Source organism: Notolepis coatsorum (assembly GCF_963971535.1).
Source record: "Notolepis coatsorum genome assembly, chromosome: 15".
NCBI classification, from domain to species: Eukaryota; Metazoa; Chordata; class Actinopteri; order Aulopiformes; family Paralepididae; genus Notolepis; species Notolepis coatsorum.
In genome coordinates, this window is record NC_140179.1 from 64,795,626 (window position 1) to 64,823,527 (window position 27,902).

Below are 27,902 nucleotides of genomic sequence, written 5' to 3' on the forward strand. Positions count from 1 at the left end.
TACTGTAGGGCTGACCTTCTAAGCTTTTTTTGGCAATCGAAGCTTCGATATTATAATTTTTATTTTATTTTTAATTTTTTTATTTTTCTTATGTTGTGGGACTTGTACAGCACTTTGGTAAACTTTGTTGTTTTTAAATGTGCTCTATAAATAAAGTGGATTGGATTCATTAATTAAGTAGCCCCTTTCGACAAGGTTTCACTCTGCTGCTCTCACAGCCAACAACATGACATTACATAATTATGTTGCAACCTTCATCTATCAAGCAAACAATTATATTATATTTAATTTATAATTTATAATTTATAATTATATCAGACAATGCACCTACAAAAGCAGATGATTACAATTGAATTAGCCAACTTGGTAACACATTAGTCATAGGCAGCATAGGCATAGCCTTATTAATGTTTTGTGTGGCGTCGCCGTCGTGTACAACGATACTTACGTTTTTTAGGTGATTTGACAAAGTTGTTGTAGAGTTGTGATATGCCATTTTCTTCTGGCATATCTGGCACTCGGCTTTTTGGGCATTGTCTTTGCATATTTTAAAGTGTAACCACATGTCTGCTGCACATGTCCTTGTTGTTTTCAACACAGATAATCTCCACGTGCTTGTTGTAGAGAGGTGGAGTCGAGGCCCCGCTTACTTTCGTTTCATTGGAATGGAGGCGGGAAGGCGCCGCTTACTTTCGTTTCATTGGAATGGAGGCGCAAGATTTTGGAGGCAAAAAATTATAATTAAAAAAAAAATAAAAAATTGTACTTCGATTTTTTTTTATGTTCGAAGCTCCTGCCATCGAACGAAGCTTGGAAGTATTTAAGACAGCCCTAATGTACTGTATACACAATATATAATTTGTCACCTGTAAAATTACAAAAAAATGAGGCTTTCTGTAGTAGCAGGGGAAGGAAATGATCAATTTGCATTCATTAATCAATTAGCAATTTGCCTTCATTAAAGGCCAGGGCTCGGCTGTGGAATGGTGGAACCCTGGGAAGTGGAGAGATTGCATTGTAATTCATAGTGAGCCTGCCATTCTGCATTACATGTCTTAGGCTGCCAATCTGGAAAATGTAAGGAATACAATTATAATATGTTTATTATATTTGCAGTATATTTTTTCCATAATGTATTAATATTACAATGAATGGATTTCAGAACGTGAGCTCGCTCTTTCTCTCGCTGTGTCTGTCTGTGTGTGTGTGTGTGTGTGTGTGTGTGTGTGTGTGTGTGTGTGTGTGTGTGTGTGTGTGTGCGTGCGTGCGTGCGTGCGTGCGTGCGTGCGTGCGTGCGTGCGTGCGTGCGTGCGTGCGTGCGTGCGTGCGTGCGTGCGTGCGTGCGTGCGTGCGTGCGTGCGTGCGTGCGTGTGTGTGTGCCTTGCTGGAGAATGCCCTAATACGGCTTGAGCGGCTTTTGTTTAGGACTGAAATATTGCCTCCCCAATTCCCTGAACATAATTTATTATTATAATTTCCCCTTGACAATCCCATTTTACTGCAATAAAAGATGATTGGAATGATGTGACCGGACTGAAAGCGTTATCTTTTATTAGATGAAACAGATTTTCATTGCAACGTTTTCTCGTGGGGACATAATTTGTAGTTGGAAAAAAGGTAATAAATCGCAATATATCACATGCAGAGCGGTCGTCTGATAATCGGAAGGTTCCGGAAGGTTTGATTTAAGCTCCTCCTCCGTCATCGGTGTGTGAGTGAATGTGTGAGTGAATGTGTGAGTGAATGTGTGAGTGAATGTGTGAGTGAATGTGTTAGTGAATGTGTGAGTGAATGTGTGAGTGAATGTGTGAGTGAATGTGTTAGTGAATGTGTGAGTGAATGTGTGAGTGAATGTGTGAGTGAATGTGTGAGTGAATGTGTTAGTGAATGTGTGAGTGAATGTGTGAGTGAATGTGTGAGTGAATGGGTGAGTGAATGTGTGAGTGAATGTGTGAGTGAATGTGTGAGTGAATGTGTGAGTGAATGTGTGAGTGAATGTGTGAGTGAATGTGTGAGTGATGCACATCAAAACGTGTGTGATTGTTTCTGCCAATTATGTAAAATAAGGAAATCCAATCGTGTCTAAAGTCATTATGGAGCTATTGTCATTGCAATGGGCTTTGCCCTCCAGTTAGGAGTGTAGTATTGGATCATGAATCACATGTTTCTGCTCTGCTCTCCTCTCATGCAGCTACTCCAACGCTTCATCTGTAAGTAATGGAACCATTGTATCACTGAGGATAAGTCTCTCACCACATAGTCATCCCTCCACTGATGTTCCATCTGATACCTTTCTGCTGCCGTCGCCAGCCTCTGGAGAGAGAGAGAGAGAGAGAGAGAGAGAGAGAGAGAGAGAGAGAGAGAGAGAGAGAGAGAGAGAGAGAGAGAGAGAGAGAGATCCATTAAAAACAACAAAGGTCTGAGCCATTTGTTCCTATTTTAGGTTTGCCTGGTCATCTTTAATGTAATCGTAATAATGCATTTATAACCTCAAAAACTGTAACACACAATCATGTAATATCCATTTGAGCAATCCTTTTTTACACTGTATGCTGCAGCGATGTCACGTGAATGTATAAATAATAATGTATACAAAATGTAATAACAACTATATTTCCACATTATATATCATGTTACAATACTATCCAAATGTGCACTGGAGCATCTACACATTATGTAATATGCTTCCTCTATTCTACTTGTAATTTTGGTTGTTGCCCAAATAACAGATCTACAGCAGATGAGGTGAGCTTGAGTCTGATGTTACCCAAGTGTGTGTCCTTTTTGGATTAGCCCTTTTGTGCACTGAGCAACACAGCCTCTGATTCGTCGACAGACTCAACCCAATACATCATTGGATACATCTTGCCCAGAAGGCTAAAGATGATGGCTAACGCCAACAACAGCTGCTTTCAACAATGGATGGATAAATAATCACAGAAGTCATTTACAGTTTATCTCCAAGAATACACTGCAGTTCCATGCTGGATTACAGAGCTACTGAAAGGAATACGATCACTATGAGGCTCTCCTAACGGCAGCCTAGGAGGCGGCGTTCCAGAGATATTCAGAGATATTCTAAAAATAGTAACTAACTCTCATGTCATCAGGGGTATAAAAAGTACCCAGAAATTATACTTAAGTGAAAGTATTGGTACCGTCTCAAAATCTTACTCAAGTAAAAGTCAGAGTATCTGGCTAACAACACACTTGAGTAAAAGTAAAAAAGTTTCTAATTTTAAATGTACTTAAGTACTAAAAAGTTAAAGTAAAAACTTTTTTTTATTCCGGGGCAATGAAATGTTCCGTTTCGTCCTCTTCATGACTCGTACTATCGTTTGTGGCCATCTTCTGTAGCTTGTCACTCTGACTGCCATTCTTCTGATAGCAGGTGTTTAATCAAAGATCCCCGCTTTCTAGTCTTGCACAAGGACCAATCAGCATGGGTATGGGCGGTTTCATTTTCCATTGATGGGGATTTGATTGGCTGTTTTTAAATAAAGTGCCGCGGCCGCAGGATTAATAACGTTAACGTTAGTTCGGCCAGAGAAACTAATTTACTAAATAAAATGGTTGGACCTGCAAGATTTGTACTTTGTACTTTGTATGTCTGCATTTTAAATGTAAGGAGTAAAAAGTATGTATTTTTCTCTGAAATGTAATTGAGTAAAAGTACAAGTACACAAACCTGATAATACTCGAGTAAAGTACAAATCCCCAAAAACAGTACTTAAGTACAATTACTCAAGTACTTTACACCCCTGTGTATATGACATTGTTAACCAAGTCGGGATCCACTCCTGGTCAGTGAGACTCTGTGGTACAATCCACTGTTTGCCACCCAAAAATTGTTTTAATTTGAATGTAAATCTATATTGACCTGGTGAAAATACAGTACTTGTTTTCAGAGGCTAAACATCCCAATAATAAACCTTGAAACAAACGTAGCCCCCGTCCTAATGCATTGCTAGTCAAATCAGTAAGTCTGTGACCAACAAACGGAGGATGTGCGTTATTTATTTTTTCTGAATGCGAGTCAATATGCACCTCCTCTGAAGGGTGGGAGTCAATATGCACCTACTCTGAAGGGTGGGAGTCAATATTCACCTACTCTGAAGGGTGCGAGTCACGTCTTACCTCTAGCAGTCAGAGTCAGAGTGTATTCTGGAGATCCTGGGCCCTCATTCATCAACGTGCCTTACGCACAGATATGTGCTTAAGCTGTGCGTACGACTATTTCTAAGCAGAGTGTGGGATTCATCAATTTCAACTTGAACTTGACTTCGTGCTTATATTTACGCACAGCTCGGACCATGCGTACCTGGCGCCCGTTGGTAGAATATATTATTACAACAAGGAAATGAGCTTCTGTGCATTAGTTTCAACACTGGCATGTTCTGTATGAACCGTAATTCATTATAGTTCATTGTAAAATAGCAACAGTAGTGTAATTATGGTCAAAACCCTATAAATAGCATTTGGAATAATAGATCTTTCTCTCAGAATGAATGCAGCATGGTTTATATAGCGTTATCGGAATATACGGGGTGTACTGACTGACTGCGCTCCGCGTAGCTCAACTCGTTATTATTTTGCGCACAGACCGCAGAAACACGGGAACGTTTTGATTATATTTAAAAGGCTTTACGTTAAACGAAACAAGTGGAATTTCGAAGCTGTAAGCAGAATACAAGTCATATGAACACCCACGATATAGTGTTCTTCCCCCTTTTTACTGTATAAGAAAGAATAAAAAACGCATTGCAATGACACCAGGGTGTATGTGTATTACAAAACCCTTGCAATAACAAACATAGTGGACAGACACAACATATAAATATGATGATGGAATTCATTCAAGTCCTCTAGTCTCCACCCTTGGGTCTTTGCCACCGGCACGGTCCATCGTGATATTGGAGATGGATCGAGCAATAGACTGTTACTGTAGCTGTCAAAGCTCCATCACAAATGCAGTTATATATCGTATAGCATCGCGTCCCGCTCTGAGCCTTACGAGATACTCATATCTCCTGTGATACCTAATGTATCTCCCACGAACAAAAACACATGCACCCCACCTGTATGGGGCCCCGCCCCTTATGGTGGCCACCGCCCATATAACCATGACCCTGGTCATGAAACACCCTTCCTCTATTTTCGTCCCAGCGTGTTGGATGCGTGCACCATACGAGCTAGCGGAATGAAAAGATTAAGGAAGATTAATAATGTTGGAAGCTTACCGGAGGTTGCTGGCCCCTGGCATCTTCGACGCATGTTTTCGGCGACGCGACGGGCCTGTGATGTTCCTCGTTTGATGACTGCACATCGAGGTTCAGCTGTACAAGGCTGGCTGTCGGGCCAGCTTGTACTCAGGTAGGCCCTGTGTCTTCAGGCATGGGTATTAGTGTTAGTAATGCTGGTTTGTGTTGTTAACACAACCTTGTTGTGTGTTGGCGCCAGGGGCAAGATGGTTTGGTGAACGTTCTCTGCAGGGAACGGTTTCCAAGCTGTCTTGGGCGTGCTGCTAAAACATCTAAAGCTATGCTAACATGCTATCGCTACTGCCGCATGCTATCACTACTGCTAATTGCTATGCTGTTTTAATGTCTCCGCCGTGAGATGTTGTCACTCTCCCGCCTCTTGCCCGGTTCATCAATGAAGGTCAGTCGGTAGCTGTTGTGGGGTTTTGAGTTCTATTTACCTTTTTCGGGTAAATGGGTTGACAACGGGGTAGGTCGTGGCTAGGTTCTAGCCAGGTATTACCTTGTGTTCCGGCGGGGTTTGTTGAACGGTGTTCCCATCTGGGTTGGCGTCGGGTAGTGGGGCTATGGGTCCAGCCGACATGGTAAACATGTTGCGTGTCTGTGCACAGGCAATTGTTGTCTTGGGTTCCACATTGCCTGGCGTTAGGCTGCAGTAGTATAAGGGCAGGGCCGCTTGGGAGAAATGTGAGGCCCTGTGCGTTTTTAGACGCGAGGCCCCCCATCTCCTGGGGCGGCCCTGTGTAGGGGGCTATTGTTTCATTTTGTCACTCTGCTATGAGAAGGTCTGTCTTGCTACAGCTTTCTCTCCTCTCAAACCATTCATACTGACGGTCAATCGGTATACTGGGGGAGTAGTGCGGGGGGGGGGCTTTGTTTACCTTTTTTGGTAAATGGGCTAAACTAGGGCTGGTGTTCTGTTGTGAATATTTTGAATGAAGACGGGTCTGGTCCGTCTCCCCTTAAACTTTGTGTGTATGGGTTTGCTCATTCTACAGTTTTTGTGGTTTAGCTCTTTTATTCATTTAACCTTTTCATGGTCCACACCACAGTGGAGGGTGCTGTTTGCAATCACCACTGGTGCTCCATGTTAACGTCAGTCCTTTGTTTTTGATATATTGAAACAATGCCCCGCCCGGCCGACACCATGGGTCGGCCTGGCGAGTGGCTGGTGGGCTGTTAAGGCTTGTACCGCCACGGTATGGAATTGGCAACGATTAGAACTGTGTTCGAATTGGTGTTTTTTCTATTACAGAAATGGTGTCTGGTGGAGGGGCCTTGAGGGCCGGCCGACGTCGACACATCGCGCACGGTGTTGGTAAACCACTCCGTCGAGGATGTTGACGTTATTAGCTTTGACCCAGCCGCAAGCTATAACCGCTCAGGGTTCCCCTCTCCGCAGGGGATTTTGGTCTTCTGCTGGAGCGCGGGCGGTATTGTCCTAGGCCCTACACCGCCTCACACCGCGCAGCCAGAAGAAGAGAGAGCACGGCCTCGTCAGCGGCGATGACGGGGCCCTCGACAGGCGGCCATGTTTCCCCCGCCAGTGGTGCCCTGGTTGGAGAATCGACAGGGTATCGCGAGGCCGACAGTCTTGGCGGCCGAGGGATCGGCCATTTTGGGTGATTTCGGTGTTGGTAAACCACTCCGTCGTCATTTTGCCGCGAGCAGCCCGCTCCCCGTTCAATCCTCTCTCTGGTATCCCCAGAAGCGGGGCTCTGAGCGTTCTCTTTTGGCTGCGGGCCGCGAACCTTCATTGAAGCGTATGCGGCCCCATTCTTCGCTTCTCATGGAGACAGGGGCTGACACCCAGTTGATGGCTGAGCCTGGGTCTGTCCGTGAGAATGTTGTGCTGTCAAGCGGCTCCCACACCTTGAACTGTGTTGGTTGAGCCTGGTGTTACGTCTGTCAACTTAAGTGTTGTCAGCAGGGGGGCTCGAAACCTTTTGAGGCACACAGTGCGGGCTTCCCCGGCCTCGCCTTCGCCAGGCCAGGTATCATGTTGGTGCTCCCACTCCTGGAATATTGGCAAGTGGTCGCAGCTCACATGGTTTGGGGTGGTAGTGATATCACTGCAGGGCTACGGTGTGTAGGAACCCATGGGGGCCTTACACCTTGCATGTCCGGCTGCAGAACAACTCCTTCAGCATGTTCTGGAGGGGTGTTCAGTGGGGGGGCTTTTTTGATCGGAAGCCCCCCGTATCAGACAGGCCCTTTTCTGTCGGGGTTCCCCCTTGGGTGCGATTGCCTCGTGGGTGGTGTCAGGGTCAGGTGTTCCGACACGGAACGCGCTCCTCGCACGATTCCAGGGTTGTCTTCGCACAGCGGGGGGGACCGGGCCAACTATCTACAGTTCCTGGCGGACCTGCGCCACGTGACGGCGGGTGCGTTGGGAGTGTCGTCACATATGACTACGGCAGTACCATATGTCGAGGTAGATGGAGAGAATGGTGAGGCGGGGACTTGTGTTTACACAACCCCACCCGTTTTCAGGTTTGGTACAGACCCTGTTGTCGGGGTCTCCAGCAGGGACAGCTCTGGTCGACGAGATCCAATCTCTGTGGACGAAGCAAGCCATCGTCGTGGCGTTCTCCTCCCGGTGTTCTCTGCCCGAGAAGTCGGGAGGGAGGGGTGTAAGACCCAGGCTGGACCTGTCCCATGGGAAGGTTCAGCATTTTTTGGATCGTCTCCTGCCTGTTGAACACTGTCAGGTGGGGGTCTGGTTCTCCTCCATAGACCTGTAGGATGCGTATGCGCATCCCCGATCTTCCATCCTAGGGCTTACCTACGCTTCCTTTGCAGGGTTAGCGTATGAGTACCAGAGGCTGCCGTTCGGTTTTCTCTGGCTCCCCGCATCTTCACCAAGTGCGTGGAGGCCGCACTGGGGCCTCTGCGTCATCCGGGGTTACGGAGTGTTCTGCCCTGATGACGTTCTGGTCCTTCGCGGTCAAGGTGGATCGTCAGGTCTCGTACCAGGCAGGTCTCTACCAGCCTGGGGTTGCTGTACACTGGATGTAGAGTATTCCTCTTCCCAGTCAACGGTTGGAGGGCTATGGGCATCCATCTCGGAGCGTGTTGTCAACACGCTCGGGAGGTTCCGTCCTAGGACGGTTACGGCGCTGTCTCACGTCGCGTTTTCACCGACGCCTCCCTCGCTGGTGATGCGTCGGGCCAACGCAGTAGGGGGCAGCTGGCAAACCATGCTGCCCGGTCTGCGCTACGTTCAATGTGTTGGTGTTGAAAGCGGTCCTTCTGGTCCACAAATGGTGTTGATCAGGACGGACGATACGACGTCAGTGTCGTGTATCGACAGACAGGGAGGAGTACGCTCCCCCTGTCTGCACCAGGCGGCGGGCGGCTGGCTATGGGCGTCCTCCATCTGCGCGGCCTAAGGGCTCCCCACATCCCCGGCAGGGAGAATGTGGGTGCAGGTGTACTGTCGCGGGGCGGCCCTCATCCTGACGGGTGAGGATTGCGTCTGGACATGGCCAGGCAGGTCTGGGACCGATGCCGTGCCGCCAGGGATTCTTCCCCATACATCTGTTAGGTCAGTTGTTGGGACGGGTACGTTGAGGGGCGCAGGTTCTTGATCCTGATGGTGTTACCATCTGGACTGCACATGCTCCCTCCACTGTCGCGCTTACGCGGGCAGATGACGTATGTTCCAAGTGTGGTGTAAGGCGGGGGGCCTGGACTCAGTCTCCTGCCCCCTGGTTGCTGTCCTTAGTTACCTCCAGTCTCTCCTTGATAGACTGTCGGCTTCGACGGTGAGGGTATATGCAGCAGCTATATCCTCCTATCATGAGGGGTTTGAGGGGATGTCTTGTTCAGCCACCCTCTTGTGAAGCGTTTCCTGCTTGGCGCTCGACGCGTTAAGCCGGTGCAACGCTCCTTGGCTCCGACTTGGGATCTTCAATTGGTCCTCGGTCGGTTGTCCTTGGCCCCGTTTGAGCCGCTCGAGCGGGCGCCGTTGGGACAGCTGTCCTTCAGGACCGCGTTCCTTCTGGCTGTCACTTCCGCTAAACGCGTAAGTGAGCTCTGTGCTCTCTCGGTACATCCAGAGTGCCTGTCTTTTCGGACCGATTGCGGTGTCACTCTGCGACCTAATCCTGCTTTCGTGCCTGAGAATATCCGGAGTTCCTTCCGCTCCCGGGATATTGTGGTTCAGGCGTTTCGTCCTCCTCCTCACACTGGTGAGTTAGATGCGGGCCTTCACCTGTCATGTCCAGTCCGTGCTTGGGGATTTACCTCAGCCGTACTCAGGATTTCAGGGTTACCGACCAGCTTTTTGTCTGTTACGGTGGGGCTCGTGCTGGTAAGGCACTGTCGGAGCAGCGCCTGTCCCATTGGTTGTGCGAGGGTGTTACCCTCTGCTACACGCTGGCTGGGCAGGATCCCCCTGGGGGCGTCAGGGCGCACTCCACTCGTGGGGTGGCTGCCTCTGCCGCTCTCCTGGGTGGGGCCTCGGTGGAGGCCATCTGTGCTGCAGCTTCATGGTCCTCCCCGGGCTCCTTTGTAAGGTTTTTCCTCATGGACATGACCGGGGGTTCTGTCTCCCAGGCGGTTCTGGGGTCTGTGGCCTTTCCTGCTTTCCGTCCTTTGGTCGGGTAGCAGGAGTGTGTGGGTATGGGCCGCAGTGTGTTGAGTCACACGTGGTTCCGCCTGTACGGTGTGTTCAAGGGGTTCTGGCTCCCTCTTGTTCGCATTCAGGTGGAGTTGACTGCGCCCCCCCTTCGTTAGGAAGGATGGGGTGACAGGGCTCCCCGCACCCCTTGATGTGGGCTTACGGGTCCTCAGGGGGTACATCTGTCGGGTCTCGCGCCCGCTCTTCCCCATTATCTCGTAAGGCTCAGAGCGGGACGCGATGCTATACGATATATAACGATAGGTTATGTAGATAACCTAGTTATATTAGTATAGGCTAAGCGTCCCGCTCTGCGCGCCCTGAGTTCCCTCTTGAGGGATCTTTTCCTGGGACGGGTTTTGGCGAGAAAGGGTGTTTCATGACCAGGGTCATGGTTATATGGGCGGTGGCCACCATAAGGGGCGGGGCCCCATACAGGTGGGGTGCATGTGTTTTTGTTCGTGGGAGATACATTAGGTATCACAGGAGATATGAGTATCTCGTAAGGCTCAGAGCGGGACGCTTAGCCTATACTAATATAACTAGGTTATCTACATAACCTATCGTTATGTGAATAGAAAGGGATTCCACTCAGTCAATGTTGCGATGCGCATTTGCCTGATACATGTTGTTGCTGCATGCCGGGAGGAAAGGCATGCTGCATGTTTTCAATTCATTAAATAAAACGGATACTTTTTGCAAGGGTTTACTGACTGTCATACAAATAATCAACCAACTACATACTGTAACTTTTCAGTGCACGTTCTTATTTACATTGTGACAACAGCCTTGTGAGTTCCCGCAGTGACCCGCACACAGACATGATGGAATTCAAGTTCAAGTTTGTATTGATCACATATAGGCAGGCTACACAAGGCGTATAGGCTACAACATGGCAGGAAGATTCATTGTTCTTGTATATGCTCTCGTATTATTGTTTATATAGGCTACCCAATACTGACATCAAAATAGATTGTATGCCTCTAGAAATCATATGCAGCAGGTAGAAGATTGACGGAAAATCCGTCGCGATTTGGAATAAAATTGAGGAGAACTTTAATCCCTGGGTATTAATCAAACAAAACGGAAAAAGGCAGTCATATTCCAGCACGGTCTTTATTAGTGTTTGCGCTGCCCAGGCAGCAATGGTTAATAGATATCATATCCGTCATCACCGTACGTGTACACGTCTGTCAGCCTGTCTCATAACACGCTTCCCTCGGTTTAGTCCATTCTTCCACATTTCATGGGGGTGTCCATTACCGTATATGGTTAATCGGGGCGGTTTTGGTATGCAAATACGTGAAAGTGTGCACGAGCCTTGGCGCAGGGCCAAGGTGATATTTATCATGACAGGTGTGCGTAGAATCTGCGTACGCACGTGTGATGAATCCCGTTTATTTTGTGCGTGCACTCATTCTAAATTCTGTGCTTACGTGTGGAAATAGAACATTTTCTACGTCACGTTGATGAATGAGGGCCCTGGAGTTGTACACCACTAATCGAAGAAGAGCTTTTTGGAGGGAAAATTCCTAATTTCTTTTCGGAACCAGCGCATGTGGATCCGAGCTAGCCTCTAAAATTAGCCACCTGCCACACTCCATCTTGTCCCAAATCTGGTCCTAATTGACTAGGTTAATGGGTTTATAATGGGAGGCCAGCTCTTAATCTCTCTACCTCGTCCAGAAACACACTGTACTATTAATTTCCCCTGGGATATGTCAAATCCAATTCCTCCTGCTTGCTCTAAGGGGTTTGGAGTCACACAGAGAAGAGATTTGACAGGAACAGGGAATAAATTCATTTAAAGTGAGATGGGGGGTGGGGGTGGAAATGAATTATTTAATAAATTCTGCTGTGAAATTAATGAGACAGTCCCATGAATCAGAAGACAGTCACATGAATCAGAAGACAGTCACCTGAACCAGGAGACAGTCCCATGAATCAGAGACGCAGAATGGAGTCTGCTTGTGGATGATATGCTAAGATGTTAAAACGGCTGATTTAGCCGTTTGTTTCACTTTCTTTAATTTTAGAATTATAAATTGGGTCCCGTCAAATTCCAAAATCAAACCCACTGAATTTATTCTAGGCAATAGTGAAGACAGTCGTAAGGTTATTGTCCACAGTGTGCTAGCCTAGCTCCCAGACCGTCACAGTGTGCTAGCCTAGCTCCCAGACCGTCACAGTGTGCTAGCCTAGCTCCCAGACCGTCACAGTGTGCTAGCCTAGCTCCCAGACCCATCACAGTGTGCTAGCCTAGCTCCCAGACCATCACAGTGTGCTAGCCTAGCTCCCAGACCGTCACAGTGTGCTAGCCTAGCTCCCAGACCCACCACAGTGTGCTAGCCTAGCTCCCAGACCGTCACAGTGTGCTAGCCTAGCTCCCAGACCCACCACAGTGTGCTAGCCTAGCTCCCAGACCGTCACAGTGTGCTAGCCTAGCTCCCAGACCATCACAGTGTGCTAGCCTAGCTCCCAGACCATCACAGTGTGCTAGCCTAGCTCCCAGACCGTCAGTGTGCTAGCCTAGCTCCCAGACCGTCACACATAATTAATTCAATTAGCAAATTCAAAGGAGAGAACCCCTGCAAATGCAGAAGTGCAAAGTGCAACGTGTTTCTTATTCTTACAGTTACTACATACATTGAGGAACTTGTGGTAGCACTTTAGTGCTGCTAGTGTAGCACTTGTGTCACTAACAGTAACAGCTGTTCGCCACGGACCAGTTCTAGATCCGAATGAGGAGAGGAGTAATATACCCAGTTAAAGGAATAGTAGACCAGAGACAAGGTTATAACAGTGACCGGTATTTTATTCTTAACAGCAGCGCTAGCTAGACAATTGCAATACATACAGTGAGTAATGTGAGGTAGTGTGAAATATCCCTTTTTAGGTTTTTTCTCTAACCACTCCTTCTTTCAGGAGGGTTAGTTCGATTTCATGTTATAGGTTGATTGGATCAACACATTCGGTTCGATTCGACTCCTTCTCTCAAGAAGGTTAGTTCGGTATCAGGTTCTAGGTTGATTGGATCAACCCATTTGGTTCGGTTCAGACGTCTCTGAGGTTATCACTAGCTAAAAGCTAGGTTTAAGGTTGGACATTAGATGTATCCCCTTTTTGTGAGTAACTCGTTATCTTTTCTTCTGCAATTGCAGATCAGTAAACTCTATATCAGTTTATCATTTCAGTAAACTCTATATCAGTTTATCATTTCAGTTCAGTAGGTAAGTGTTTAAACATATTAATTTAAACCTTTAAGTGTGCAGGGAATGCAAGTACCTTATTAGGTGAAATGACCCTTCAAACTCTTCCTTTGCAGGTGTAATACCAACAAAGTACCAATGGAAATATTCAAGGTTATAGGAATGCAAATACCTTATTAGGTGAAATGACCCTTTAAACTATCTTTCTTTACAGGAGAACCATCAGCGATTCAACTATAATCAATATGTTATCAATGAGATTCAAGTATCTTACAAACCAACTTCGAAAGAGAGCGACTTCGAAAGAGTCGCCAAGCTTAACCAGTTGGAAACAAGGCGGACAGTAATAAGATTTGCAATTAATCAATCAATCAATCAATTCGCGCAATATTTATTTTGTTCCACAATGACTCATGACCCACCAATTACATAATCCAACATTGTGTAAGAAACTAACACATTCGCCGTGACAGAATCGTTTTTGGTTTAGTCGTTTAGACGCTGTCAACATATTCATTCGTAAGGTTACCACCTGGGGCAGACCCCAGGTGGTAAGAGCCGGCAACTGCACCTCCTCATCCATCACGCTCAACATAGGGGCCCCCCAGGGCTGTGTTCTGAGCCCCCTCCTCTACTCCCTGTACACACATGACTGCGTAGCACAGCGGAACAACAACACCATCATCAAATTTGCTGATGACACAGTAGTGGTGGGCCTGATCTCTGCCAACGACGAAAGGGCCTACCTGGAAGAGGTAGAGAACCTGTCACAGTGGTGTCAGGAGAACTGCCTCTCCCTGAACGTCAGCAAAACAAAAGAGATGATTGTGGACTTCAGGAGGTCGGGGGTCAAGGACTACAGCCCCCTCAGCATCGACGGGGCACCAGTTGAGAGAGTGAACAGTTTCAAGTACCTCGGAGCCCACATATCCGAGGACTTGACATGGACCACACACATTGACAGTGTTGTGAAGAAGGCACGACAACGCCTCTACTTCCTCAGGCGCCTAAGGAAGTTCCAAGTCAGTCAGAAGATCCTTAGGAACTTCTACTCATGTACAATAGAGAGCATCCTGACCGGCAACATCACCTCCTGGTTTGGGAATAGCACTGCACAAGACCGTAGCAGACTACAAAGAGTGACACGTTCAGCCGAACGCACAATTAGAGGGGGGCTTCCCACCCTCCAGAACATTTACAACAAGCGGTGCAAGGGGAAGGCTAAGAGAATTATTAAGGACTCGAGCCACCCGAACAACTGCCTCTTTGAACTGCTGCCGTCAGGCAAGCGATACCGGAGTCTTATGGCGAGCACAGAAAGACTCAGAAGGAGCTTCTATCCCCAGGCCATCAGGCTGCTAAACGAACAATAATCGCTAAACGAACAATAATCACAACCATCAAATGCACACAGCACACACACCCACACGCACACACTCACACAAAACAAACAACACACTGCAGCACCCACTCTCCACACTTTAGATCACACAAACACACTTACACTTTATATTTATTGATAAAGGATTTGCACTACAACTCGTACACCTACTGTGAATTGTACCTAAACTGCACCTCGTCCATTTATGCCTTGCACTATATAGTATTGTATATTAGTACACTGCACAGTATTGTATATTGTATGGTAACTACGTCTACGAACATTGTACATATGTCTAAACTGAACACTGTGACCTCTTTTTTTACTTCTAATTTTTACTATGTCTTTATTTCATACTTATCTTGTCATGCACAGTCTCTGGAGCGCAACAGTAAGAAGCATTTTGTACAAAAGCATTCTGTACTTCTGTATGACAACTATTAAAGAAACTTGAAACTTGAAACTTGTCCGTCATCTTGCTTTCACTTCTAAATCCACGACTGGCGGATTGATCGTAATTCGGTTGTGGGCGGGTTTTCTAGGACCAAGAGCGTGGAGTTATGACAAATGAAATAACCACATGTAACTTGACTGTTTTAGCCAATCAGAATCGAGAAATTTGCATGCCATTGTATAACCATACTTTCACTTAAGTATAATTTCTGGGTACTTTTTACACCCCTGCTACTGAGGCGTGTGTTTAACCGTCTGCTAATGAAACCCTTCCTGTGAGGTTTGACTTCAGACAACCTGCATTATGCCGACGCCACCCGCGCCAACCCCAGAGGCCGACGCGCTCCCTGCTTGAAGCGCTCGGATCCTGTCAGGGGGGGGGGGCACGGAGGGACCTTGCAGCTGCTAGTGGAAAAGGTGAGACGTGAGACTGTGCATAGAGTGAGCCAGAGGAGACAGGCTTTACTGTATTTCAAATGTTAAACACTACTGGTCTGTGTGTGTGTGTGTGTGTGTGTGTGTGTGTGTGTGTGTGTGTGTGTGTGTGTGTGTGTGTGTGTGTGTGTGTGTGTGTGTGTGTGTGTGTGTGTGTGTGTGTGTGTGTGTGTGTGTGTGTGTGTGTGTGTGTGTGTGTGCGCGCGCGCGTGCGTGTGCGTGTGCGTGTGTGTGTGTGTGTGTGCGTGCATGAATGGACATACATCACTACAAGGCCCTGCCATCTGCTGAATATGCTCAATAATAAATGAATTAATGAATGAAGGCATTTATACTGTATAGCGTAGCACTATTCTAGTACTGAGGCAGACACAAAGAGCTTTACCATGTAGACTGAGGGTAGACCGGCCTACATCCACCCATGTGTTGCACCCGACCTGGGGGCGAGGCTGCCAGACATCCAGACACGGCACGTGTGCTATCAGCCATTTAACCCTTTCACTACCACACTACAGAAGGTTAACCCTTTCACAACAACACTACAGAAGGTTAACCCTTTCACAACCACACTACAGCAGATTAACCCTTTCACTACCACACTACAGAAGGTTAACCCTTTCACAACCACACTAGAGAAGGTTAACCCTTTCACAACCACACTACAGAAGGTTAACCCTTTCACTACCACACTACAGACGGTTAACCCTTCCACAACCACACTACGGAAGGTTAACCCTTTCACTACCACACTACAGACGGTTAACCTTCTGTAGTGTGGTTGTGAAAGGGTTAACCCTTTGTCGTGTGGCAGTGAAAGGGTTAAATGGCTGGTATGGGCTCCCTGTAGAAGCTCAGGGGCTGCAGAGGCTCGAGAGCCGCAGTACGTCTTCGTCCGTTCCACCAGCTGAGCCTCCAACTGAGATATCAAGTGTCTGTGGACCAGGTCCATCATGGAGATATCAAGTCTCTGTGGACCAGGTCCATCATGGAGATATCAAGTCTCTGTGGACCAGGTCCATCATGGAGATACCAAGTCTCTGTGGACCAGGTCCATCATGGAGATATCAAGTGTCTGTGGACCAGGTCCATCATGGAGATATCAAGTCTCTGTGGACCAGGTCCATCATGGAGATATCAAGTGTCTGTGGACCAGGTCCATCATGGAGATATCAAGTCTCTGTGGACCAGGTCCATCATGGAGATATCAAGTCTCTGTGGACCAGGTCCATCATGGAGATACCAAGTCTCTGTGGACCAGGTCCATCATGGAGATATCAAGTCTCTGTGGACCAGGTCCATCATGGAGATATCAAGTCTCTGTGGACCAGGTCCATCATGGAGATACCAAGTCTCTGTGGACCAGGTCCATCATGGAGATACCAAGTGTCTGTGGACCAGGTCCATCATGGAGATACCAAGTGTCTGTGGACCAGGTCCATCATGGAGATATCAAGTGTCTGTGGACCAGGTCCATCATGGAGATATCAAGTGTCTGGGGACCAGGTCCATCATGGAGATACCAAGTGTCTGTGGACCAGGTCCATCATGGAGATATCAAGTCTCTGTGGACCAGGTCCATCATGGAGATACCAAGTCTCTGGGGACCAGGTCCATCATGGAGATATCAAGTGTCTGTGGACCAGGTCCATCATGGAGATACCAAGTCTCTGTGGACCAGGTCCATCATGGAGATATCAAGTGTCTGTGGACCAGGTCCATCATGGAGATATCAAGTCTCTGTGGACCAGGTCCATCATGGAGATACCAAGTCTCTGTGGACCAGGTCCATCATGGAGATACCAAGTCTCTGTGGACCAGGTCCATCATGGAGATACCAAGTCTCTGTGGACCAGGTCCATCATGGAGATATCAAGTGTCTGGGGACCAGGTCCATCATGGAGATACCAAGTGTCTGTGGACCAGGTCCATCATGGAGATATCAAGTCTCTGTGGACCAGGTCCATCATGGAGATATCAAGTCTCTGTGGACCAGGTCCATCATGGAGATATCAAGTCTCTGTGGACCAGGTCCATCATGGAGATACCAAGTCTCTGGGGACCAGGTCCATCATGGAGATACCAAGTCTCTGTGGACCAGGTCCATCATGGAGATACCGAGTGTCTGTGGACCAGGTCCATCATGGAGATACCAAGTGTCTGTGGACCAGGTCCATCATGGAGATACCAAGTCTCTGTGGACCAGGTCCATCATGGAGATATCAAGTCTCTGTGGACCAGGTCCATCATGGAGATACCAAGTCTCTGTGGACCAGGTCCATCATGGAGATACCAAGTCTCTGGGGACCAGGTCCATCATGGAGATACCAAGTCTCTGTGGACCAGGTCCATCATGGAGATACCGAGTGTCTGTGGACCAGGTCCATCATGGAGATACCAAGTGTCTGTGGACCAGGTCCATCATGGAGATACCAAGTCTCTGTGGACCAGGTCCATCATGGAGATATCAAGTCTCTGTGGACCAGGTCCATCATGGAGATACCAAGTCTCTGTGGACCAGGTCCATCATGGAGATATCAAGTCTCTGGGGACCAGGTCCATCATGGAGATATCAAGTCTCTGGGGACCAGGTTCTCTTCCACTTCAAGCTCCATTATAATGAATCCCTCAAATTCCTCAGATACTTCCAAGATATCCCAGATCTTGACAAGCTGGGGTTATTTATTGATGGGAGGATTTCCAGTTCTCTGGGCAAGAAATCAGATTTTGCAACATATGTCTTCAGTTTTTCTATGAATAGCCCTTTCCCAAACTGATGCCAAAAATTATAATGTGTATAATGTGTTTCTTCAGTAGTTTCAGTATCTGGAATGTAAGGGATTGTCCTTATGTGGGGTATAATTTAATTGTAGGGTAGGGTTAGTTAGAATAGCTCTGTGGCTCTGTAGCTCTGTAAGGTAGCTCTGTAACTCTGTAAGGTAGGGCTGTAAGGTATGGCTGGTAGAGCAGCTCTGTAAGGTAGGGCTGGTACAGTAGCTCTGTAAGGTATGGCTGGTAGAGCAGCTCTGTAAGGTAGGGCTGGTACAGTAGCTCTGTAAGGTAGCTCTGTAGCTCTGTAAGGTAGGGCTGGTAGAGCAGCTCTGTAAGGTAGGGCTGGTAGAGCAGCTCTGTAAGGTATGGCTGGTAGAGGAGCTCTGTAAGGTATGGCTGGTAGAGCAGCTCTGTAAGGTAGGGCTGGTAGAGCAGCTCTGTAAGGTATGGCTGGTAGAGGAGCTCTGTAAGGTATGGCTGGTAGAGGAGCTCTGTAAGGTAGCTCTGTAGCTCTGTAAGGTAGGGCTGGTAGAGCAGCTCTGTAAGGTAGAGTCGCTCTGTAAGGTAGGGCTGGTAGAGGAGCTCTGTAAGGTAGGGCTGGTACAGTAGCTCTGTAAGGTATGGCTGGTAGAGGAGCTCTGTAAGGTAGAGCAGCTCTGTAAGGTAGGGCTGGTAGAGCAGCTCTGTAAGGTATGGCTGGTAGAGGAGCTCTGTAAGGTAGGGCTGGTAGAGCAGCTCTGTAAGGTATGGCTGGTAGAGGAGCTCTGTAAGGTAGAGCAGCTCTGTAAGGTAGAGGAGCTCTGTAAGGTAGAGCAGCTCTGTAAGGTAGAGCAGCTATGTAAGGTAGGGCTGGTAGAGCAGCTCTGTAAGGTATGGCTGGTACAGTAGCTCTGTAAGGTAGAGCAGCTCTGTAAGGTAGGGCTGGTAGAGCAGCTCTGTAGGGTAGGGCTTGTAGAGCAGCTCTGTAAGGTATGGCTGGTAGAGGAGCTCTATAAGATAGGGCTGGTAGAGGAGCTCTGTAAGGTATGGCTGGTAGAGGAGCTCTGTAAGATAGGGCTGGTACAGTAGCTCTGTAAGGTATGGCTGGTAGAGGAGCTCTGTAAGGTAGCTCTGTAGCTCTGTAAGGTAGGGCTGGTAGAGGAGCTCTGTAAGGTATAGTAGCTCTGGAAAGTCGGGGGTACAAAATGTACTTCCCTTTATGTAAAGAGCTAGAATGACCTTTCTGGTTTCCACGTTTGCTGTCCTCCCTCTCAGTTCGGTAAGCTGCCTGCTAGGTTTGAGACTCTATGAGTCACTACAGTAGTGTCTAGTTTGCTGAGAATTATGATACCTGACAGCAAGGTCAAGACAGTCGTTTTTCGAATGTACTCACAAATACCACAAAGGTTCCAATATCAATATATATTTGCACACAGACACTCACGCACATACCGTACATTTAAATATTCACACACACACACACACGCACGCACGCACGCACGCACGCACGCACGCACGCACACACACACACACACACACACACACACACACACACACACACACACACACACACACACACACACACACACACACACACACACACACACACACACACACACACACACACACACACACACACACACACACACACACACACACACACACACACACACACACACACACACACACACACACACACACACAATTGAGCAACAGTTCAAATTCAGAATGTGTTCAATTGCTTCAATGCTGACATTCACATGGGCCAACTAGTCTGCCGATGGCTGTGTAGCCAGGCCAGATCTATGCTTTTGGGAATAGAGATTTTCTGTTGACGGAACCACAGGCACTAAGAGCTATTGCACAAATTCACTCGATGTGAATTCTCTAATGCAGGGGTCACAAATATGCAGATTGAAATGGACTGGTTGGTCTTCAAAGCATTGCTAGTCTAATGAAGCATTATGGAATGAAGTAAATAACCCCAGCGGTTGATTTGAGTGAGTGTATCACTCCATCAGCGTACAGATGAACCCATCATCTCCCTCCCACGGGCTGTGGTTCCACGCTGCTTTGGGTTTGTTACACAGAACAACGTTTGGGCAGGAAGACAGCGTTAACACTTTCAGCGCCAGGGGTCGCTATGGGCATTGGGCCGTTGTGTGCCACCGTTCTTTTCAATGAGGAGAATGCTGTGTTTTCAGTGCTGAAAACTATATTAAATATTATAGCTATGGATCTAATAACGTTGTCGATTGTCAGTGAGTTTCTTCCAGTCAACATGCAAAAAACAGATAATTTTTTCATTCGTACATTTCCGTTTTATACCGTGGTGAATATGAGTATAGTTTGGGTGATTCTGAGTAATCCCAGGAAAAGACGCGAAAACAGCCCTTTAGTGAAATCCAGTTATCACATTGTCATTTTTCGCCTGATTATCGAATCATCTTGAAATCAAGGCAAGATTATCGGTATTATCCTTCCTCATGCAAGCATGAAATGTGGTTTAGAGCGGGGCGCCCATCCGTGCCGTGATGTGACCGACGGGACACAGCACACACACACATTCCACACAGACAGGCTTCGATTGTGGGATAAAAATATCGGATCAACACAAGATTGGTAATATATAGTCCTTACCTTGTCTCTGATGTAATGGAAAAAGAATAATCCAATTATCTGATCACCATTCCAAGTACTGGTCGCGGTAGTCCGTCCCACGTTATCTGGCATTGCATATGAACGAGGGGGGGGGGGGCAGCCTAGTTGATGCATCGTTGTAAGCGCTTGTCTTGCCGGAGAATTTTGGCTGCGCCCAGCTCAGCCCAGAAAACAAACTACATCGTTTCAAATGGAGTGCAATAGCGTCCGCAAGTCGTTAGGCGGCGGTATTGACCGTCTGCGATCTCAGACACATTCAGTACAGCCTGCACAGGCTGCCCCGATGAATTATGAATGGCAATAGAGAATAAAAGAAATAACGATTAAAACCTGACTTTTCTCGTGATTGGCGCTCAAGCGATGGCGAGTTAACCCAACTTATCTCGGGTCTGGCGTCCAATGTGTTAACACACGGGACAGTATAGTGACAATACTGCTGTTTGATAACCACAGGACAATATCCCTCCAGAACTCAAGTTCTCTTCCTCCCTGTGACTCCGGTCCATTTTATTCCATTTTATCGTTTAGCTCCAAACCTTGTTGCCTTCATTGATCATTCAGGCCAGAGTGAGGCATGTAAAACATGGATATAAAAATGCTGTCAGGGCCTAGTAGGAGGTATTACATTCAGGGGTGGTGGGGGGGGGGGGGGGGTACCATACCTCTGCTTTTCACATCCCTACCTCTGGTCGTTGGGTCACCGGCCGGAATCAGATTTATCTCCTTCTGGTCGTCTGTCAGACTATCATTCATTCTGGAATTTAATTAAATACATGGATCTCTCTAAATCATCAGCAGCCTACTTCACACCAGCGTCTCCCTGCTCTCCAGTCTCTCAACCGCCGCTGTGAGCTGTGTTGTTGTTGTCTGGTTGTTGTGCTGATGTGTTGTTGTGCTGATGTGAGCTGTGTTGTTGTTGTCATTGTGATGCTGTGTTGTTGTGTTGTTGTGTTGTTGTGTTGTTGTTGTGCTGCTGTGTTGTTGTGTTGTTGTTGTTGTTGTTGTTGTGTTGTTGTGTTGTTGTTGTGCTGCTGTGTTGTAAAACTCTGGTTTTAATTGTTATTTCTTTTATTCGCTATATCCATTCATTTTTCATCCATCCAGCCTGATGTTATCATTGGGAATGGGTCTGAGCTCGCAAAAGGGCAAATACGCCTATCAGCCGGTATTGCACTCTATTCGAAATGGTGTAGTTCCTTTTCTGGGCCGATCTGAGCCGCGCGGGCAGGGTTTAAATACTCCGGCAGGACGAGCGTTTACAACGTTACAGGGCCACGCTATGAGGGCCATTTCATGTATGCATGAGAAAGGATAATAATGATAATCTAGCGTTGATTTCAGGAAGATTCGATAATCAGGCGAAAAATGACAACGTGTTTAGTGTATTCCACTAAAGGGCTATTATCGCGTCTTTTCCTGGGATTACTAAGAATCACCAAAACTATACTCATATTCAAAACGGTATAAAACGGAAATGTACGGATGAAAAAACAATCTGTTTTGTGCATGTTGACTGGAAGCAACTCACTGACAATCGTCAGGTGTATTAGACCCATAGCTATAATATAAGATATATTTTAAGCACTCGCAAATCTCGCAGTCTCCCCATTGATTAAAGCGATAGCGTTCTAGCGCCTCCTGGCTCATTAAGCGATGGCGCTGAACGAGTCAACTCATTCACTGCCAACGATGAGTATACTCGCTATTGGGGGCCAATCATTGAACGCCAACAACGAGTATACTCATTATTTGATTGTTATTTATTTTATTCAATATTTATATTCATTACAGGCACACAGACTTGGGGTTAACATGGGGAATCATCCTGAGAATGCCAAAGTGCAATACATTTGCATTTTTCCTTTTGTGGGGCGAGGCGAACGATTCTCTCGGTTCCATTGAAGCGCATCAAATATCCCCGATCCATATGTTGTGGTGGATTATGCCCAGGGCCACAGCTAGGGGTGTGTGAGCAGTGCGGTCGCACAGGGCCTCGCGAGAAGGGGGACCTCGCAAAAAATATATAAATGTTTTTATTTTAAAAAAATAAAATAAAAATTCAACTTTTCTTTTTTTTATACAAATAAATTGAATGTTAACAATTACTTTCCATCACAGACCTAAGATCTAGTTTTGCTTACATGCTTATATATTTCACATTAGACACGTTTGTAGAATAGTGTTCCGGGCTCTGCGGCTCTGCAGATATACTATTGGTTTCATTCAATGACCTGTTTACTTTTGTGCAAAGCATTGTGGGAGGACTAACACTAGGGGGAGCTGGTTGGCGTCAGTTTGGTAGTCGGTAGAGAGATGTGAAGAAGACCGGTATTATCCACGAGGGGAGGGGGTACAGGTACGGGGTCTATTCGGCGCTATCCACGGGAGCGAGTGGATGTCTTGGCCAAGAGCATCCTACTTTTGAAAACCAAATGTGCAGCATCGGAGCAGAAGAAATAATCTCTCATGGATCTCTCTCTCTCTCTCTCTCTCTCTCTCTCTCTCTCTCTCTCTCTCTCTCTCTCGCTCTCTCTCTCTCTCTCTCTCTCTCTCTCGCACTCTCTCTCGCGCTCTCTCTCTCGCGCTCTCTCGGTCTCTCTCTGTCTCTCTCTCTCTCTCTCACTCGGTGTGTTGCATCGTGCAGTTTATGACGTGTGTACTAAGCTTATAGAGTTCGATTCAAATAAGGCAAAACTGCAAATCTGCATGTCGTGCTTAAAAAATTAACCTGGCTTTAAGCTTGTTTATCAGGTTCCAGGGGTGTTTTATGCATTTTCCCTGTTACTGCCAGGGCCCCGTTCCCCGTACCTGGCTAACTGAGTTAGCCGGATAATTTTCAGCATAGCTTGACTTAAGCCAGACCTTTCTGTTCCCCGAAGTCGGATTTTCTAAATCACCATGGTAACAGATCAGAAAGTTTGAACCTGGTCCGGAGCAGGGTTAAGTTCAGTTAGCTGGATAACCTGCATGGCCACGCCCCCGCAAAGAAATGCCAGCTCGCTTCCTGAAATATTTCTCACAGTCTAGATCCCATTATACCATTCTGAATTATGTTTTTGTGCTTCGTTTTCCTAGAGGGGGCTTTTGAAATGTATAATAATAGAACTAAATGCTGATAATAAATCATATTCAGCCTATAGATTTACTTTGTCCTAAATAAAATAATGCACGTCATATACGGCGCTCGGAGTGCGATACACGCTGCATGTGGTTATTTTAATAACGGCGCATTGCAAATGTGAATCCCGCAGGGATATTTTTAATTAATGAAACGTATCGGCCGTTTGGCTCTGATTAGTTTCATATATTCTCCGCTGTAGATTTGCTTAACGGAGCGCCCGGATTGTGTTTCATTCAAGCATAAAATTGAAGTGTCTATGCGTGGATTGTGGTCTTTGTGGATTATGAATTACGAGGACTCTGAGGATTGTTGAATTGTATCATCACTCACACGTTATTGTGATATTGTAACTGGGATTAAAATGTCTGATGAGATGCGCTGTTTGACGGATTTGAGCAATTGAATGAGCCGTTGACGTTACATTAATGCATTTGAGAATAAAGAGATAAAACTTCATTCAAAAGAAAAATATTCGAAACACGGGTCTCTTGTCCATTGATGGATACACAATGAATATATCACGTCTGGCACAGTGGTGCAACGGCTAGTGCTCACTCCTGTCAAGCGGACGACCCGAGTTTGAAACCCCGCGTTTCCAATATAATTTTTTTGGAATATAATATTAATGATTATACGCAAAAGTAGCCTAGTTTTAAGTTAAAATATTATAAATCTACATGCATTGAGGATGTAATTCTTCATATAGCTCTCAACGTGCACCAAATTGAAGTATTTACATTGCAAAAAGAAAAAAAATACTAGAAGGGGGATTCGAACGCGGGTCGTCCGTGTGAAAGGCATAAGCACCATCCATCACACCACGGTGCCAGACAAATAAAACATCCACCATACATCCATCAATGGATAAGAAAGCCGTATCCTTATTCTGAAACAGTTGAACTAATTATTTTCGCTAGCAAGATCTCATTTGATTATTCAATCCATAAACCTACTGCCAGCAGGCACGTTTAAAGAAATATAATCTGATTGATTGGGGTAATGAGGGATTTAAAATTAGCCTATAGATTATGCATTTAACTTGTCGGCGAGGCTATCGAGCCGTACTGCATTGTACCCATTCTGCAATCTGTTAATAAAGTTTTAAATCAATCAATCAATCAATGCCGTTAGAAAATCAGGATTTCTGCTATCGACACCTGCTGTCTTTTCAACTGAAGCGGCCGCGTGCAATTATCCTGAGTCTCAAGTCTGTTTCGAATGAACGAGACTGAATCAGCGTTCGAGGAACAGGAAAATCCCGGCTTCAAACATCGGGTTAATTGAATCTGGATAATGGGACTATTGATCGACTTAGTTGAACCAGGTACAGGGAATAGGGCCCTGGTGTACGACTGTACAGGTGCATTGCCACTAAGCCTCGGGCAGCGCTATTATTTAAGAATACGTTGACTGTATGCCCAGCCTCGGGCAGCGCTAATATTTAAGAATACGTTGACTGTATTCTTTTGACCTTTAGAGGGGGGGGACCTCGCGTTTAAATCTCGCACAGGGCCTCGCATTTCTCCCAGACGGCACTGATTATGCCGTGGACCAAATGGACATTGGCTATACCAGATGGCGATCAAACAATTGGAATATTATTTTTAGAATACTCCCGATCACAGGTAAGGACTATCTGACGTAAATTTTTGCTTGATCCTGCAATGCTTTTATACCGATCGGGCTGATACGCGTTTTTTGTGTTCAATACCAATGTCGTCACTGACAATCAAATAATCAGAAACGACCCTGCTTTCATGCATTCATGATGGAACATAATACCTATGATATAGATTTGGTTTCAGAATAATAGCGTGTACAGGCAAGAAACGACAACGTCTATAGTGTAATTGAAGTATACGGCTATAACTCAGCATTTCGGGAATTACCCTAGACTGCTCTAACACCATACTTATATTCACCACGGTATAACACGGGAACGTATGGATGGAAAAATTTATTCTTTTTCACATATTGAACGATAGATAGGTGATGTCAAATGGGCCATAGTATTGTATCCATAGCTATAATATAGAACAGGGGTTCCCCAACTTTTTCAGCTCGAGACCCAAAAGAGAAATTTGGTGTTTCCCCGGGACCCAAACTTACAAAAATACATCATGAATTGCCATAACATGGGCAGCTGGGTAGCGCAGCGGACTAAGCGCCTGCCTACCACCGCAGAGACACTGGTATCTAATCCAGCTGTCAGCGGTACCTCCGGCTTGGTCGGTCGTCCATACTAACACAATTGGCAGTGTTAGCGGGTGGGAAGCCGGTGGGGTGTGTATCCTGGTCGTTGTAAACAGCAACTCCTACAGGTCGGTCGGGGCGCCTGCTCAGCGAGGAAGGGAACTGGGAGAAGTAGTGTGAGCCTCCCATGCGTTAGTCAAGTCAAGTCAAGAGTTTTATTTGTCACAGCATACAAGTATACAGTGAAATGCGGGGGGTCTTGCCCGCAACGATTGTGCATTACGCGTTACGCTCCCCCAGTGAGAGTCCTCGCTGTCAGGTGAAAAGAAGCGGCTGGCTGACTCCACATGTATCGGAGGGGACATGTGATAGTATCTATCAACCCTCCCTAGACCGGCAAGTGGGGGGCAAATGCGCGCAACGACCAGGAAGGGAGGGAAGGGAATTGGCATAACGACTAAATTGGGATGGGAGACAAATACAGAAAAAAGGGGGAGAAAAAAGTAGATAAATTGCCATAACATACATTTATAAACTACTGATAAAGAACACAACAAACCATGAATTTCAAATGTATATGAAATGTATTTATTTAATTATAAAAGTACATCACAGCAATAATCAGAGTGTAATGTTAAGTTGCTCACCACCTCATAACATATGTACATAACATTTTGTAACACTTTTTAAATGAACAAACATGTTCTACGATCCTTTCTATTTCTCACCCCTTTTTCAACTCTCCATTTCTTACCCCCTCCCTCCATCCCTCCATCCCTCAACCTTAAACCCCAACATTGAGCAACATTCTGATTAATTTGTACTGACTTATTTTAAAATTCGACTGACCTGACATCATGCTAGAAGGGGTATAACATTTCATCTATGGCACAATGAAATCTAATGAGAGGTATGTGGCTGGTTGAAGTTTTCAACCAGCAGATCTATTCTGGGCTTGGTTTTTGAAAGTGCTATTCTGAGGTCATGCTGAGCATTTAGTCTGTGTCTGTATTTGTTTTTCAGGTATGCTAGAGTAGAAAACCCAGATTCACATAAGTATGTGGTGCCAAACTGAATCAACACATCTACAGCTTTTTTATAAAAAAAAAAATATATATATATATTATTGGCGACCCAATAAAAACGGGTCCGCGATCCGTTTTGGGTCGCAAGCCTAAATTTGGGAAACGCTGATATAGATTATAGTTATAGCTCTACAAACAAGGTGACTCACTCCTATCTTTTAAAGCGTGGCAGTGCTACCACACGGCCAAGGCTAATCCCCGGCAGTCAATGAGTTAAGATCTGTTTCCTTGTGGCTCTCCTTAATCAATCAATGTGTTACTTTAAGTGATTTCACTTGCAACAACACTCCAGTGACCACCCTCTCCCCTGGGTCCCTTCACTCCAAGTCATCAATTACAGCTGTCTATACACCCCTTTCCAACAGCTGTTAGTGTTTACGCACACACACACACACACACACACACACACACACACACACGCACGCACGCACACACACACACACACACACACACACACACACAGTCTTGTGGGGTCTAAAACATTTGTCGTCGAGGGTCAAATGTCAGCAGGTGCCAGGGGCTCTTCCGCAATAAATATCTACACATTCAGGTTTTTCTTAATGGTTAACCCTTTCATTGCGACAATACAGAAGGTTAACCCTTTCACTGCCACACGACAAAGGGTTAGCCCTTTCACTACCACACTACAGACGGTTAACCCTTTCACTGCCACACGACAAAGGGTTAGCCCTTTCACTACCACCCTACAGAAGGTTAACCGTCTGTAGTGT

The 27,902-nt window shown here is 46.3% G+C and overlaps 1 protein-coding gene across 1 annotated transcript in view; it reads right to left on the reverse strand.

Annotated features, from left to right (window-relative positions):
* Window positions 1-27,902, reverse strand: part of LOC311241382 (voltage-dependent calcium channel subunit alpha-2/delta-1-like) — a 334,844-nt gene that overhangs the window by 194,484 nt on the left and 112,458 nt on the right. Inside the window, 1 exon segment of the mRNA XM_084330186.1 lies at window positions 2,254-2,313. Coding sequence (XP_084186312.1) covers window positions 2,254-2,313 — 60 coding nt within the window.